The sequence below is a fragment of the Anopheles coluzzii genome, chromosome 2, assembly GCF_943734685.1.
Source record: "Anopheles coluzzii chromosome 2, AcolN3, whole genome shotgun sequence".
In the NCBI taxonomy this organism is placed as follows: domain Eukaryota; kingdom Metazoa; phylum Arthropoda; class Insecta; order Diptera; family Culicidae; genus Anopheles; species Anopheles coluzzii.
Window position 1 is genome coordinate 91,616,068 of NC_064670.1, and position 16,772 is coordinate 91,632,839.

At 43.0% G+C, this 16,772-nt stretch overlaps 1 protein-coding gene across 8 annotated transcripts in view; it reads right to left on the bottom strand.

Moving 5' to 3' along the window:
- LOC120953669 (calcium-binding protein E63-1) overlaps positions 1-16,772 on the bottom strand; it is an 83,173-nt gene that overhangs the window by 22,098 nt on the left and 44,303 nt on the right. For all 8 annotated transcript variants that reach the window (XM_040373816.2, XM_040373821.2, XM_040373819.2 and 5 more), the window contains one exon: positions 4,266-4,409. In XM_040373816.2, the coding sequence (XP_040229750.2) occupies positions 4,266-4,409 (144 nt within the window). The remainder of the gene's footprint in view (positions 1-4,265; positions 4,410-16,772) is intronic.

Below are 16,772 nucleotides of genomic sequence, written 5' to 3' on the forward strand. Positions count from 1 at the left end.
TGTGTGCAAATATTTATCCTCCCGGGCACAAAGAAAAATATTGCAAACCACGACAAAATACCTCCCTTCCAGTCGGTAGGAATTTTCATCGCTTCAATCTAACGCTGCTCGAATCAATTTTGCCAATCTTCTTGCCCTCTACCACGTCGCGAGTCACTTACCATGGTTAAACATCTTCATGGCGGATATGCAGAGCCCGGATTGAGCTGCAAGCTTCACGGGAGCACCGGGTGCCACCTTGCGTAATGCTGGGGACGCATTTTTTCTCCCAATCACGAACCCAGCCACGTAGCGCGCGCTCGCCAATAAATGCAATATTTTACGAGCGTATTTGCTGTGACAAGGATTGGTACTTCTTGGAAAACGAATGTGACGGTGATTGGGCGAAACCGGGAATCGTCACGTTGCTACAGACGATTCCTTTCCTCTTTCACTTCCGCGAGCTGCCCGTCGTCTTGTGGTTCGTGCCACAGCGGTGGCCTTCACAAGGGACTGAGTCACACACACACACACGGACAGGGTCATCCAAGATCTCATTTATCATGCTTTGCGAGGAAATATTGCGCCGGCGACAGTTGCGCGAAGCTAGCGGAGGGCTGGCTTTTTTTCCGCTTCGCTGCCTTTACTGTACCTCGCACCCATAAACTACCTCCCGCTGGCTCTATTGGTGGCGTATTAAGACGATTGGATTTCGATGATTAGACGAATGTCGGGCAAACAGGTCCTTCGCGTTAAGGCAGCATAGCATCGCAGAAGCTTTTAATGCACGGTTTCAGTATACTTTAAGCGGGGATGGTTTTGTGTGCTTTAGTTACTGCAGGAAGATGCCATGTTCAAGATACTACGACGCTTGGTAGTTTTTATCACGCTACTGGTATTGGTGCATGCAGTAAATGTAAAGAAGGCTAGAGACAGGCAGAGTGTGGTGGTCTTTCGTATCGATCCAAAGTGTCTGCTGACCTTCAGCGAATGGGAATGGTGCTGGTGGTTCAAGCAGCAGACGATGTCTATTAGACAAGACACAAGGTGTGGTAAGCTTGTTTCCCGTTTGTTTTGCCACGATGGTCACAGGGATCTTGCTCAGAAGCAGTTTCGCTAAGAAGCTTTAGCTTTATGTGGTACTGCTTAAGGAAAAGGTTAACAGGAATATAAGGCACAGCTATTTGAAAGTGTTTCATACTCGGTGTACGTTCTTAGCTTCATTTCCAGTGATTTCCAACTATTTTCATGTTTTTATATTTTTTTACTATGTTTTATTACTATGTCACTATGTTTATAATTCGATACAGTCAATACACATGATACAGAATTGATTTTAGTCGATGAAACGAGTATAAAACAATGTCCATAATGCAATCGAAAAAAAATGGCAGTAATATTCATCATAATTAATTTGCTTATGATTATTTATGATATTCATGAGCATGCAATTCATACGTCAGATGGAATCTTGATCATTTTGTTGATGCAAATTGCAACAAAGTATGATGAAGATGGTGTGGTACTTCTCGAATTTGATCAGTTTACTGCTGGAGCTTTTTAACGAGATTTGACAAGACAGTAGCTTAAGGATTCTTGATTGTTATACAGTATTTCTTCTTGGTTGGAAAAACAGGACGCTCTATTTGCATAATGCATATAACCCAAAATTACTGCCCTCTACTGTAAAGTACAAAAGCAATGTATGACTAAAACAGCTAGTTGCAATTATACAATGTAATTATAGAATTCTAAATTAGCTTGAAGGTCATATGGCTGGTACATTTAGCAAACAGTTTGCAAAGATGATCAATTTGGTCGCTTCTAAATGGGACACGAGCCCGAATGCTCAATTGAAGCCAATCTCAAAGCCCGTTGCTAAGTGTTCAGGATGTCTCAACCTTTCGTTTCCAATACTCATAAGTTTCGACCCACAACTCACTCGTAAATCGTAATGGCAAACAGTGGGGCGGCTCGCATGCACGTGCATCACTTATACTCCCACCAGCTGCTTGATGTGTAATCCCTAATCATGTTCATTAGAAACAGAGAAATGGATTAGCTCAAGGTTCGTAGTTGCAGTCATAATCCCGCCTCCGATAGAAAATTGGAATCCAGGAGGGAGATGTGCAGAGATGTGCACAGTCGTCGGATAAAACCACAAAAAAGCACACATCTTTTGCGTAAGAGCTTTTATACGAAGCTCTCGTACACGTACGGTTAGACTTCCCACTTTGGACGCTAGATAAAACGAACAGATAAATCCCGCAAACAGTATGCGCAGAGAATGGATGCTTCGAGTGTTAAAGCTCCTGCTGTGTGCTGCTGATGCTGACTGTTGCATTCCAATGCTCGTTTATTCCACTGAAGTGGATGCAGCGCTAGCTAGATAGAAAGTGAGCACACATGCTTGTTAGTAGTGCTACTAATGGGAAAGTGTGTTGCCAGTAGGATAATGATTGCAAAACCGCAGTGGATAGAACCATCTATCACAACATTTGAAACGAAAAAGCGCAAGAGCAGTGGCATTTGTACTGAGCGACAGTTCTGCTTCATTTCTATATTTATATCTTTATTGAAAGTGGCTTTGTTTGTTTCATGGCACATAAATAGATCATAAAAGAGTTTTTTTTTTCATCTTAAATCTATTTCAAATGGCAATTCACCCACATTACCCGGAAAGAACTTCTCAGTACACCGTTTACGGTAGAACTTCCGGCTGCTTGGTTTGCAAATGTATTGATTTTAATGAAAAGACTTCCACCGAACCGTGTTGTGAATGTCATTCCCGGAGAAAGCATTTGGTGCGATTGGCAGCGGCTAATGGAAAATCCGACCAATATGGAAGGGCGCCAACCACCACCGTCCACATGGAAGGTGCACAGGATTTTGGCAACCGAACCGGATATGCTGCTCATGCCTGAAGATTATTGACTGCGACGGAGTTGACTGTCTGCCAAGACACAGTAAGGAATGGCATTTTGGAGATCGAAGAAAATCTTTTACCTTTCCGTTCGAGGTTTTTTTTGTTTTGTTTTTTTTAGCTAGTCGTCAAGGTGACTCGAACCACACGGGGAACCTCACTTACCAGTCGCGACGCAGCGGGGCTAAGTAAGCTAAGAAGCATGGTGGAATAATAGTGCCGATAGTTTACCACCACGGTGACGACACAAGGGCAGACGGATTATAAGTGCGTCGTACTTTGCGAAAAACGGGAAAATGCTATTATCGATCTAAATGTGACCCGCGCTCGTTGGGTTGGGTTTAATGGTTTGAGCTAGACTATTTTCCCCTCCCACACGCAACGCACCGTAGATAGGGAATTGATAGCAAGACACATTAGCGCTGCAAGACGCGCTCCTGCGAAGGAAGCGCCTTGTCCTTGAGCGGTAAATTCCAAACGGACAGAAAATTCTCATTTTCTTCAACCACGCCACCCGTTAGCCGTTGCCTCGGGGGTGTGGGTGTCAGCCCGCGTTCGTTCCATTTCATGCGAAGTCCGATAAAGTCTGCCCGGTCTCGAAGCGTTTGCCGAGGCAATGGCAAGTGTTCTGCACGTGACCTGCCGCTGCGAGCTGGCAAACTCGATTGTACTCGCCGTTCCGTTCGCTTTTCCGTTTCCGCCCGGATGGTTTTCGCTTTGTGTGCGTGTGTGCGCGTGCGATTGTGTTTGTGCTTGTCCGATTTTCCCTCGATAAGGAACGCCGAAATAGTCTTTCGCTCGATTACTCTGGGAAATTATGTTCCCAAGAAATGGTTCCAAGAGTTCGAGTCGGGATCGTCCCTGCCTCGCCGCAAGGAAAAGCTTAAACTTCCATTGTTCTGGCTGGTTTAGGGGAAGGAGTGGTGAAGAGTGAAGTGAGCTTTATCAAAGAATGAGTTTGTGCAAAGTTCATACAGTGATCGGCAGTATATAAATGGGCGAGATGCTTTTTTAAACCCCATTAGCATAATGGACGGGCAAAACCAGTCGTTGTTTAAACTGTTCATATTCTGAGTTTATTTGGCGGGGATGTATTAGTTTCGTTTGTAAATATCTATTTACTCAAGAGCTTGAAAAACTAGTTCAGAACCAGTAATGTTGTTGGAACATTAAAACGTAAATGTAAAATGGTTTCTTACTGTGTTCAATTTTGTTTTTTAACTATCAATTGGTACTCTTAACATGGAGTCAGAGATATTTTTTTTTACAAAATGAAAAATCTTTAAATGTATTGCATCTTAGGAATTCAAATAATTTTAAAGTCTAAGTTAATTTTATAAATTCTATACTATCAACCACCTACCTGTCCGACTGGCCTCCCGGAGCAGATCGTCGATCAGCTCATCCCGTACATGGATGCCGAGGTTTCGCAGCATGAACTGCAGCTCTTCTGGTGTCACGTGCCCATCCTGGTCACGGTCGAGCAGGTCAAATGCTGTTCGCAGATCTGTAGAAAAGAAAAACAACGCATGAGTAAGATTATTACAACCAACAGCCAAACAAGGACAACGTAGAGTGTAGAAATCTAATGCCGACAAATGTCATCACCAGGTACAGGTAACGATTTGGTAATTCGGTGTGTAGTACTTTTTTCCATGTTTTTATTTATTTGTTCACTCTTCAGTAGACGTGTTCTTCGCCAGCGCTTCGGTGCTCTAAAGCTCATGACGCCAAATGGGTTTGCCATTAGCAAACATATTGGTACGATCTGGCGATGATACCTGCGCTCGGAATGTCGACTTTGTATGAGAGGGTGGAAAATTGCAATGACACGAACCGACCCAAAAGATGTGCTGATGAAATTAAAGATTCATCGATCGGGCGGGACACGAAAGCGAACGGATCTGGAACTTTGGATTTGTTTATCGAGTTACCAAAGTCGCAAAAGGGGGAACGGATAGACGAAAATTGTGGTTGAAAGTTGGAAGTTCGTAGAATTGAAAACGACCAGCATCTCTCAGTACTCATCCTAACAGTGTGTGTGTGAGTGCGGGGGGCTTTTGTGGGTTTTAGGGAGGCGAGCAGATTTCTTAATCCACAAAACTCAACGAGTGGCTCTGGGTAGGGATTTCAGCTTTCCTGCGAAAAACTTTTCCATTCCGCTGTTCAATAGTCAGCGTATCGGATGCCGTCGTGCCTTTTACATGCAAATACAAGCACGCCAGCTTCTCGGTAGTGGGAAAGTGATTCCGTGAATACTGCCGACATTCGTTCCCCATTAGCATAAGAATGGGAGTTTTTGGAGGGAAGTTAACTATTGCCCGTCGTTCCCGTTTCTGTGGAGCAAACTTTAATACGCCAATGTTGCAGTTGCCGTATTCGGTGCCAAAATCTTAGACAAACAGCTAATGCACACAGAAGCCGTGCTGTAATGGAATGCTATCCCCTTCTCGCTGCTTTGCATAATCAATTCTTCAACGATGCGCATTAACAGTAACACTCCAATGGTTTTATTATAATTTAATATTGTGGGAAATGTTGCCAGCAAAAATGTATATTTCATACCTTGTTTATAAAAAAGTATTAAAAAAATTGTATACATTTTCTGAAAATGTACCCCAATTTTACTACACTCTCCCAAGACGCACTGTGTTCGCCTTTTATGCTACACACACTGTACAGTGTTCTAGCAAAACTGTAACGAAGGACGTTTTATAGCGCCCAAGGGAAAGTTTAAAGATCGCTTAGCGCATTCGCCATTTACATAAGCCCTTCACTGCTACATCGACGTGAAACGACCGATAAGCGGCACTGTACGACACCGAAGTGAAATTTGTGTCTGGGACCTACCAACGCGAAACCTTTTGCTCCCTTGCCACTGTTCAGTTGGCCGTGCTCGTTCAGTGTTTTGGCTCGTTTGGAATTCGAGTAGAAGGGAGGACTGTTGACGTTCATCGAAAAAGTAACTTTTTGAAGAGAAACTGGAGTAGAGCGAAACACTTCCAGCGATCATCGACAGAGTCAGGCATAGTAAAAAAATATTAAGAATTTATTATAACAATGGTTGAAATTGAATTTCAGTATGTTAACTATTTAGGATTCTTCAAAATTATTAATAGTTGAAAGAATATCCTTGGAGGAATACAATTAAGTCATTAAAAACATTATTCAAACTCAAGACAACTTCAATATTCATTCAAATTGTTTGCTCCAAAACAAACATGATGATATCTTATTTTGTTTAATTTGTTTCTCCATCTATTTTGGTATTCTCAGCAAACGCAATATGTACAGTGAGACAGTTTTTCCCTTTGGTCTCACCATCTTCTCCAACAAAACCACGCAATGGCGGACTTGCTCCAATCCAAACAACGCGCTATTGATTAATAGTTGCCAATTAGTGTACTTCGGGACAATAAACAAACATTATATACAGTATCCGAGCGGGGCAGGGGAAAAAGTGACCGCGCAATGTGAAGCCTGGAACACATTTGCGCCAAACAAATCGTACACTGGCTGCTGGTTGCAATGTGTGCTCTCGTGGCCATTGCGCGTGAACGTGGGTGTAAATGAATGGTTTTCTTTTGCTGTTCGCCTCCAAATCAACCCACAACTGGATCGGCTACACGGGTAGTGAAGTTATATAAACAAGCCATGTTTCTTCAAAGTCACAATGATTTATGCCATAACTTTTGGGATAGCATAAAGAAAATAACAAGAAAGTCGACCACATTCAGCTCGAAAAAACACAAAAGACAAAAAGTAGCATGAAAACGGAAAGGTTAGTTTATTGCTCATTCCAGAGGCAAGAGCTTAGCAATGTGGCTGCGCCGTTCCTTTGTACTGTTGCTTCTCGAACGGACAAAAGGAACATTACGACATTCGTACGTTTTTCTCTTCATAATTAACGATAACAGGGGAAGGAGAAGTATAGTAGGGTCCGACCTTTCCTTTGCAAGTTAAGCCGATGATTAATGTATCGTATGCATGCAGCTGCATCGGTACGAAGGTCAGGACAGATTTTTATTTTTAGTTGCATGCGAACATCTTTGCAACTCGCAGTATTGCGCCCCTGCATGGCCGCTAGAACCGAGGTGAACCGAGAGCTCTGGAAGTTTATTGAATTTCCTTTTGCTGGTTCTGGCGAGATGAAAATTAAATCAATCAATCACGTATCGGGAAATGAAGGTCGCTGTAGCTGGAGGTGTGGCCAGAGATGCCAGTCGGTCGGTAGTGACAGCCGGCATCGATCCACCCGAGCGTATCGGTTGCGTGTGTTTGTCGCTAGATATTAGCGTCGTTGTAGGAGCTATCGGTGCAGAAAGATGCGACACTGCGACATGCTGACATTGCACGCAATCGTATTAAAACATCCAGTAGATATGTTAATCAAAGCCGCTCTTAATCAACTGCAATCAATCAATTCGTGGCGTAGCGTCGAATCGAATTGTCAGGATATCCGGGGATGTACAGGTATGCGATGTGCGCGTTTGCGCAAAAGAAAGTGATTTGCGTTGGGTAGGATATTCGCTTTGTGGTTTTATTGATACGATGAATAAATGTATTCGTCGAATGATAGTGTGGCAGTTTCAGATTTCTTTTGTGGATACTTCGACAGAATAATCGAAGATTGGACTTTGTCTTTGATTGAGTTAATGATTGATTACTTAGTTATTGAGGATAAACATGCCTTGAAAGTTCAGTATAATATACTTTGAATGAAACATGTTAATATATTATTGCTAAACATTGTTTTTGGTCATGATTTGTTAAGGTTTCTTTCTTTAGCATAAGAAAATTTGTATCAAAAATATTGTATAAAATTATATAATCAGTATCTTAAGCACTTATTGCAACATTTCAATACAAGACATTGTACGAATGCATAGCATTTTTAAGCCAATCTGTTTCTTTATTGAATGGCTCATAAAATAATGGTACTTTACTGCGTGGTGTACGTTATTCATTCGCCAGGAACATGTCATACAAATACTTTCCCAACTTGATGAAGGAATGTGTTTCGTGTCACGCACCAAACAAGATGACACTTACTTATCCATCACAGACAGCCGGAAGTAGCCGGAGAGAGAGAGAGCGAGATCGAGAGAATTTTTTTCATTTAAGTTTTCTGATCCAACTTTTTACATTGCCCATCCCTCGTCCGATAATTATGTCTCAACGTGCTTTGACAGGTTTTGCCGGCAGACAAGGGGGGGACAGGGCTGCCACAAGAATGTGTGGTAAACTTCAGTCCCACCACCACTGTCGCCAGTCGCCGCACGGATACGGATGAGAAAATGTTTTATAAGCTCACGGATCGGTTAGCACACAACGGGCAAAGATAAAAGAAAAGTGCTTCGAAAGCGGAACATAATACGGGAAGTAATAAGAAAGCTTGGCACAGGATAAGAGAAAAATGGTGTGTGTGTGTGTGTTAAAAAATAAACACAGCGACCAGTGTTCGGGGTGGGACAGAGCAAAGAAGAAAGTGGATTGATGCATGAACGCGCGAACTGACGATTTTGTCCCACTGTTCGACTTGGTGGAAAAAGTGATTTAAAATCTCATTTAAAATTCTCATCAACTGTCAAAACAGCGGAAGCAACTCGTTCTCTCTCACACCGTCTGTTAGTCTCGTCGATGATGGGTACGGTGGAGGGTTTTTTTTCAAGAGAAAAAAATCAACCTGATCTTTTACAAAGTCTTTAGAAAATTGTGAAAGGACTTTAGTTGTCCACATATTTGTATGTGAATGTGATGAAACTTTCCTGCAATCATCTCTCGCGATAGATACGGGGAAATGCAGCAGCTTTAAAAATGCCTGGCACTGGATGGCAATATTTGATCGTCTGTAGATAATATCAGCATTCGCAGAAATGGTGATTACAGATAAAAGCTTGGTTGAAATGTTCCTTGTTGATTTATCCACAATCTAGGGCCGTGTGGAATTTCCATCAAACTTAAGTAAAATATTGAGCTTTAGCAGCGTTTCCGGGAAAACTCATTGCAGCACCGTAGCACTTTGTGGGTTATTATAGTGGTCTATGATTAGGAGTGAACTGAAGCTGCTCCCGATTGCCCTGCGGAGGACCTTCCTTCATTTAAAATTTCCCCGAAAACGGTTGGACGTCGTAAACGTTTGAAAGACAATTTCGGTTGTTGACATTTATCATTTTGGCCCTTTGCACACCATTTTCTGCAGCGGTCCGAGCGTTGGTGTCAATATTGAAACAGCTTTAAATTAAACCGTTCCCCAGCAAAGGAACGTCAAATTCAATTTGGTTGGTTTGAAATTAAATTTTCATCCCCGGCTCTGTTTGGTGGAAATAGGCGGTGGATCGGAATAGTGGTGAGAGCTTCATTCAGCTTTCATTTCGAAAACCTTTTCCACACACCGCTCCCGGAGGCTAGTGGAGCAGCAAATGGTACCGCTGGCGCTCTGGTAACAGCACCGGATGGTAACTGTCAACAGACCTTGCGACCCTCGCAGCACCTTGTTTGGGGGTTGGGAATGTCGCCAATTAGTAGCAGTGTGCCGCTCAACATCCTGGTTCCTTCCGGGAAGCGTTGAGAAGTTGCTCTTGGTTGGTAACTAACTAGCGCTTGGCAGACCCTTGATATATGCCCTCGGTTGCAGCGCACCGACCGAAAAGTGCACCATGTGCAATTTTAATAATTAAATGCAAACAAAACGTCGACCTGGAGCAGTTCAGTGGAACTCGTCAGCCCGAAGAGATAGGGCACTCGGTGCATTTGTCTTTCGAAACTGTGCGTTAAATGCGCAGATTGACGTGTCCTTGTTTCGGGGACCGCACTGGGAAGTAGGGAATGTTTTGTTGATGCTGCATTAGCCGCTGTTTGCATAAAACAGTTTCATGGAATGTTTCAACACAATTCTTTTTGTTGCTAGCATTTTGGGGCGGAGTTGTGGAGTTGTTATATAAGGAACAAATTTCACGCTAATAAACAAAATGCGTACAAAGCGATTTGAGTTTGAAGCAATGCAGGTCTTTCTACTCCGCGTACGGAAGAGCTATCGTTTGCTATTCGTGGTGCTTTTTTGCGTAGGTATCTTGGTTATGATTTAATGTTTGATTTTTCCATCACCCGCGTACGGTGTAAAGGAGCGTTTTTGAAGGAGGTAGAGAGAAAAAAAAACATACATTTTCCCAAACACGACTTGAAGCTAACACGATGTTTCGCCCCATTTCAATGCTCAGCGAAGGAGAAACGAAGTCAAAGGATCGTGTAACGAGGTGGAACAGGAAAAGCAAACACCAAAACAGCGCTCGATTGATGTTTAAAATGGAATAATTTTTTATTTCGGCTTGTTCCATGTCCTGTGTAACATGTGAAGAGAACGTGTAAAGCTATCTGTTTGATTAAGATGCGGATTGGGGCGGTGTTGGGTTGAGAAGAGATGGGAAAAGAACTTTATATTAATGGCACCATCTATGATAGATTTAATGGTAGAATCACCTATGGTAGATTTAAACTTTTCTTACAGCGAAAAAAGGTAAAAGTCTTAGTGTTTCAATGAAAGTGAACTGTTTCGATAATTGTATTGATTCACACAAGACAGATAGCCCTAATTATCTGGAATTACGCTACCAACGGTATGTGTGTTACTTATTCTACACACACTATCTGTTTTTTCTTTTTTATGTGACCTCATTTGCCTTAGCAAAACGATCATCGCCATTAGCTGGAATGGTTATTGGGTTTGCTCTTTCCTGAGAACCATCCAGACCACAACACCACCATGCAGAGAGCATCCATCACACCAAGACCAGTGAATTCTATCATGACATCGGTTTGGACACACCTGACTCACTCACATCTTTTTATTGCAAAAAAATCCAGCCCACCATTGAGCCGTTTCTTAGATTGTCAGTGAAAACTTTTCAATGTCTACGTACTACTAACCATTACAAAAAACTATATAAACCAGATAAACCTTTTCAAAAAATCAACTGTAAGTAATTCGAGACTGCACGGTATAAGTTAAAAGCAAGCCCCAATTGGCTGACAAAGAAGAGTGTTGGATTATAAGCTTAGAATTAATATATTGATTTAAAGAGGCGAATTAGGCCAATCGGCTCTAAGTCCATAAAATATTGGTTACAAATAACCAGGCGTCTCCATTACCAAATTAGGGCGAATGAAGTGTTGGAAACGATGAACAACAGAACAGTATTTTTATCCATTCATTATGACCTCCACATAATTTGAAAGGATAGAAATACGCCTCATTCAATTAAAACATCAGCGTTAATTTATATCGTACTGTGTCAGTGCACAGTACAAACTCATTTATTTTTATATGCAGTTGTTTCAATAAAATGTTAATTTTCGTGTGTAATTTGAAACCAAACCTTCCAAGCCAGAATAAACCTCTAGCCAGCTAGGCTGACAATCGATCGGGGCAGCGAAGCATTTCAATTAAACTGTCAAATTTCAAACGCAACACGCTAAGTGTTTTCTTACCAGCTGGGTGCAATTTTGTGAAAGGTAAAAAAGAAAAACGAAACACAGAACCCCGTGACAACTCAAACAAATGATGTTTTTGGGGAATAGTCGCACACAAAAAAAGACCCCAACAGCTGGACACGCACAAACATTTGACATCGGAAGCTACCAAATGCTGTCTCGAAACGCGATTCTATGCCGTTCCATCCCAGGAAATGTTTCACCAAGGACAGATGTCGATGGTACGGACACGATCAATCGTGCCCCAGTGCCACCGCGTAGTTTTTCTTTTAATTTTTGACAGCCGATAAATTGTCCTCCTTCCTTCGTCTTGCTCTTCGTCCGCAAAACCAAGCGTGGAGTGTATTGCACCAAACGCCACGCAATGCCGTCCTATTGAGATATCTTGAGAAATGGTTTGATGCGAGCGACTACCGTCAGTGTGGGATCAGGGTGACCTTCGCACGAGACACTTTCTAGACGGGGGCCGCTCTGCGGTCAACCATCCCGCTGACCAACATGAGAAATCGTATCCATTTGTTACGAGAAAGAGTTTGTTTCGTTGCCCAGCAGCAAAGTTGTCTAGCACAAAGTGTGATAAATAATGTTGTACGAATATACAGAGCGAAGAGATTAAGCTTATGTTGTGTAGTTCCGGTAGAATGTTTGTTGAAAAATGGCTACAAAATGGTGAACATGGCGATTGAATGCAATGTGGGAGGGTGTTTCGGTGTTTCAGACACACGAATCAAATGCTTGAAGTGGTTCGTTATTAAATTGGAACGACTATTGTGACGGATATTAATTTAATGTCTGTTTTGTTAAGCAACAATTGTCTCAATTTTTCCCATATCTTATGCTTCTTATCACTAGCTGAATTACTTACTTTGCTTCGTGTTATCATAGCTTTTAATGGAACCATACTAAAATATACAATCAGAAAATCTTTTTCATAAGAGAATTTAAATATAAAACAGTTTCAGAATTTTGAATGACATTAAACGCCGGTTCGGTGCACTGCATCACGCTTGTCAATTGGAAATGCGATACTGAAAACCACCGTACGCAAACACAGCCTCCACAGCCAGAAACCCACAAGCCACAGTCGCGGTATTCTCATGCCATTTTGCCCCCCTCTCCTCTTCATGCAATTGTACTTCATAATTTCGCTTGCATCATTGTAGCAAAATGAAATCGAATGCCAGCCAAGAGCTACGCCAACATTATTTCTCACTGTCACACTGGAATGCTGTGCCGGCGGGGGAGAAATTGTGTTCGGATATACTCGCTGTACGGTGCTTTGAGGGAAACAAGCAAGCAAAAAAAAAAGTTGTGCGGCCGCTTGTCCACTGCCCGGTTGCAAATTATAAATATATCGGCTTCGGCACGGGAGAGAGAGCTAACCGCCACCGCATTCCCGGCCAGATTTTCCACGCTGCCAACTTTATTTGCGTTTTCGGCTTCCTTTTGCCACCTAGCCCGCACGGTGCCTGAGCCAAACTGTCTGCAGGGTGTCTCAACCGCTGAAGTGTTGTGCGCGGTGAGTTGGCGGAAAGCGCTTGCTTTGGGACCCTCGCGGTGTGATATGCAACAGCAAGCAAAACGTGATTAGTGTTTTTTTCGTTTGTTTGGGGTGCTTGCGGTGTTACCTTCCCTTTTGCTTTGCCCGTTGTGTGCTGGTCGTAATTTTTGTGTGTTTTCCATCCCACTCAGTGTCTTAAAAATCACGCCTGATTTATTCTTTACTTCTGTGTGTGTGTTTTTTTAATGTATTTGCGGGCGTTGAAAATTAATCACCTTCAACGTGCGGGACGTGTCCTGCGGAAATGGTTTTCCATTTGCATCCACTACCATCTCGTTACTCCCACACAGCACGAGTCGGTGAAGAAAACGGAAATGTCCTCCGGAGAGTTGTGTGTGGCTGTGTGTTGATCGTAATCAAAAATTTCTCAAAACAACAACCCACAACGTGCTAAAATCGGTGGCTAGTGGCAGGAGAGAAGAAAAAAAAGTTACATAAATGAAACATTGGATTTCGCCGCAACTGTACTGCGGACGGAAGTTTACTTTCGGAGGAAATGGAAAATATTGTGCACCACGTGAAACCGCGCGAGAAACCTTGCCAGTGTCCTTCGACCGTACACACTCGTCGGGCCGCCCACACACGATCCCGGTGTGTATTTCCTGGCCCATTTATTCGCAGAACATAATTTACAATCTCCCACTGTGTGTGTGTGCCGGTGTTGTTGTAGCATGGTTCTCATTAAGCAAACGGTGCGACATTTTATCGCCCTGGAGGTCGCCCCCATGGTCGTGGTTGGTCGCTATGGACGATTAATCGAGTCGGAACAGTGGTATCTGCCAGATTGAAGGACTAGCAAAATGTAACACCTCTGGTTGGAAGTCCATGGAAACAAGGGTACGTTGGCGGTGGATTCTGATACGGAGTTGCGATACGATGTCCACTTGCGAAAAAACGGCAAAATCGGGGTGTGCGTTGAAAAGACCCCGAGACAAAGTTATCCCGCACAGCTACCGCACTGAACCAGCTCGACGGAAATGGAATCGGCTTTTCCGTGGCTAATTAAAAGACCTGCAGACAAAACGCACCAAAATCATACCGCTATTTTGCAACGGTTGAATGACAGGAAAAACCACATGACCGCATGAAGCACTCCGCTAGCTGTTCAAATTCAACCAATTTTCTCTGGCCACTGTTTGATGTTTGTATGATAAATATCGGCCACATCATAGAACGCACACGGGTGCCATTATAACACACCAGTTCATTATTGCTTCAACAATTGCGGATGGCGGGATGGCGATTGCGGGCACACGTACACAGTCGGAGTGCGGTCGGGTGGCAGCAGAATGTGAATTAGCTACGATTGAGCTCACGATTGCGCAATAAATTAAGGACTTATAATTGCATTTTTGGAGCAGCTTCAGCAACGGCATCGTTGATTGGGAGTGGGTCGAGTACGGTACTGCAGATATGCATTGCAAATGTGAAAAGTTGTTTTGCATTTAATGTGCATTATGACATCGGATGTGAGTGTGTACAAAGATTGAGTTGATTTTGGGGATTTTGAGGATGGGCTAATGTTAATGTTAAAGGGTGCAATCGTTGTAGATGGTTTATTAAACAAACTAGGAGATCAATTACAGGGTTTTCGAGGATTATATAGACATGTTCAGCGAGTTGTAGATTCATTCAGGCATATAATAGACTCTTTCAGCGAGATATAGAATTGTTCGGAAGTAGGTGTAGACATGTTCAGCGATTCTGTAGAGCTGTCACTTTCGTACCCTTGGACTGCAAGTTGGATCATTCTCATCAGAAGGTAAACAAACGGTTTTCGAAAAAATATGCTTTTTTCAACTAATTTATGTATTAAACAGCTTGGAGAATGATTATTAGCTACTTTTAGGACTTTTAAGAATGAAAAATTGAACCCTGCGGCACAGTGTGTAAACAAAACAAATGACAGCTCTATAGAATCGCTGAACATGTCTACACTTACTTCCGAACAATTCTATATCTCGCTGAAAGAGTCTATTATATGCCTGAACGAATCTACAACTCGCTGAACATGTCTATATAATCCTCGAAAACCCTGTAAGGATGCTTACTAATAATTATAGAATGTGAGAAATAAATATGAATTAGTTATATAAATCGATGATTTGCGAATGTGTATCTGTTGAATCAATCAAATAATTTCACTAATCAATAGTATTGAAGCAAAACAACTCTCGTTGAAGTCGTTTTTGCTGCTTTTAAAAACAGTGATGGGAAATATTTGTTATGGAAGTAATTCCAACAAATACAAAACAACTACTTCTTCTTCTTCTATTTGGCGTAACGTCCTACGCGGACATGCCGGCCTATACAGGCTTTCGAGACTTAATTCATTACCACGTAGCATTGCTACGGGGTTATGGTCCATTCTGGGCTTGAACCCATGACGGGCATGTTATTGAGTCGTTCGAGTTGACGACTGTACCACGGGACCGCAACAAAACAAATACATTTTCCTCTTATTTGAGGCAACCACCGTTGTCGTTGTTGCCCTGCCATGAGCTACTTGAAGTAAGAATCGTGTTGATTCTACGGATAAATCGTTGAGATCATTGCCCACGTTTCAGAACGAGACAATACTGTCGTTAACCGAAACTGAAAGGTACAATTGAACTAAATAAAAACCTACAAATTGGAGCTACAATTGTCCGCATTAATTTGTGCACAAACTTTTTAGACATTTCTAAAGGTTCACGATGATTTGACGTACTGTTGCCGAGGCTGCATCAGCCAGTGACATAGATATACTGTTCCGTTTAACGACCACCGCGCCCGCAGCGTTTCGCACTATTTATCTCAATTACTATCACTGGAGGGCACAATTTATGCAACTAATTTCTTCTACCGAGAGCGGCCAATCAACTCTCCTCTTGGCCGGAGGTCCTCCTCAGTCTTCTCCCTCTTACCACTCACTTCGCCACCAAGGCCTCGTTAGGGTGGAATGTAATTTATTTCGATTATAATTTATCATCTTTATTGATCCTGTCACCGGCAAACCGCCCGCTCGACACGCTAATTTGTCGGTCCCGGCGAGTTTCATTTACCGCCCCGCCGCATACAAATACCACTTCATACGGTGGGAGAGCGAACTATTTCTCAAGACGACATATTTCTCATGCGATAAAAGCATTCCGGCAAGGACTACACGGGCCGCCACCGCGTTCCTGTCGTACGAGGAACCAAACACCTCAAAAGCAGAACATTAGACTTTGGGAACATAATGCGGTGCGCCTTTGTGTACGAGTGAAAGTTCCAACGATACACTCAAGCGAGATTGGGTAGGCGGAGCTTTTAACGATGGCGTAACGATAACGAGACGCAGGAGAAAAACAAAATCAACCTTTCCCCCTGTGCTGAACAGAACCGGATTACTGCAATGGATGATTGCCGTGCAAGCCGGACTCGGTGCGCTGTACAGATGGAAGTAAAACTTTTTTTTCCCTTTGTTCATTCGAGCACTAAGCACTCTCTGCATAAGGACAAGCAGCAGCCTGCCCACTCTCGCACACTCAGATGGAGGCGCTTCTCCATTCCTAAATGAGCAAATCGGGACACGCTGGACGACTCGATTCACCATTCGTGCATGCATAGTTCGGTCCCGTTGGTTCGGTAAGTGGCAAAGCTGAAAAGCTACCGCTTTTCCCCAGCCACTCGAGCCCGGTTTCCCCTCCGGGATGCGGCTTAGTGTTGGCGGAAAGACCATCGGCAGCGTTGAAAATCGATCGGTCAAAGGTCGTGAGGCGCGGAAGGATGAGCGAGCGAGAGGAACAAAGAGCTGGCAAGAGGGTTTGAGGGGAGTTATTTGGATGTGCAAGTGCT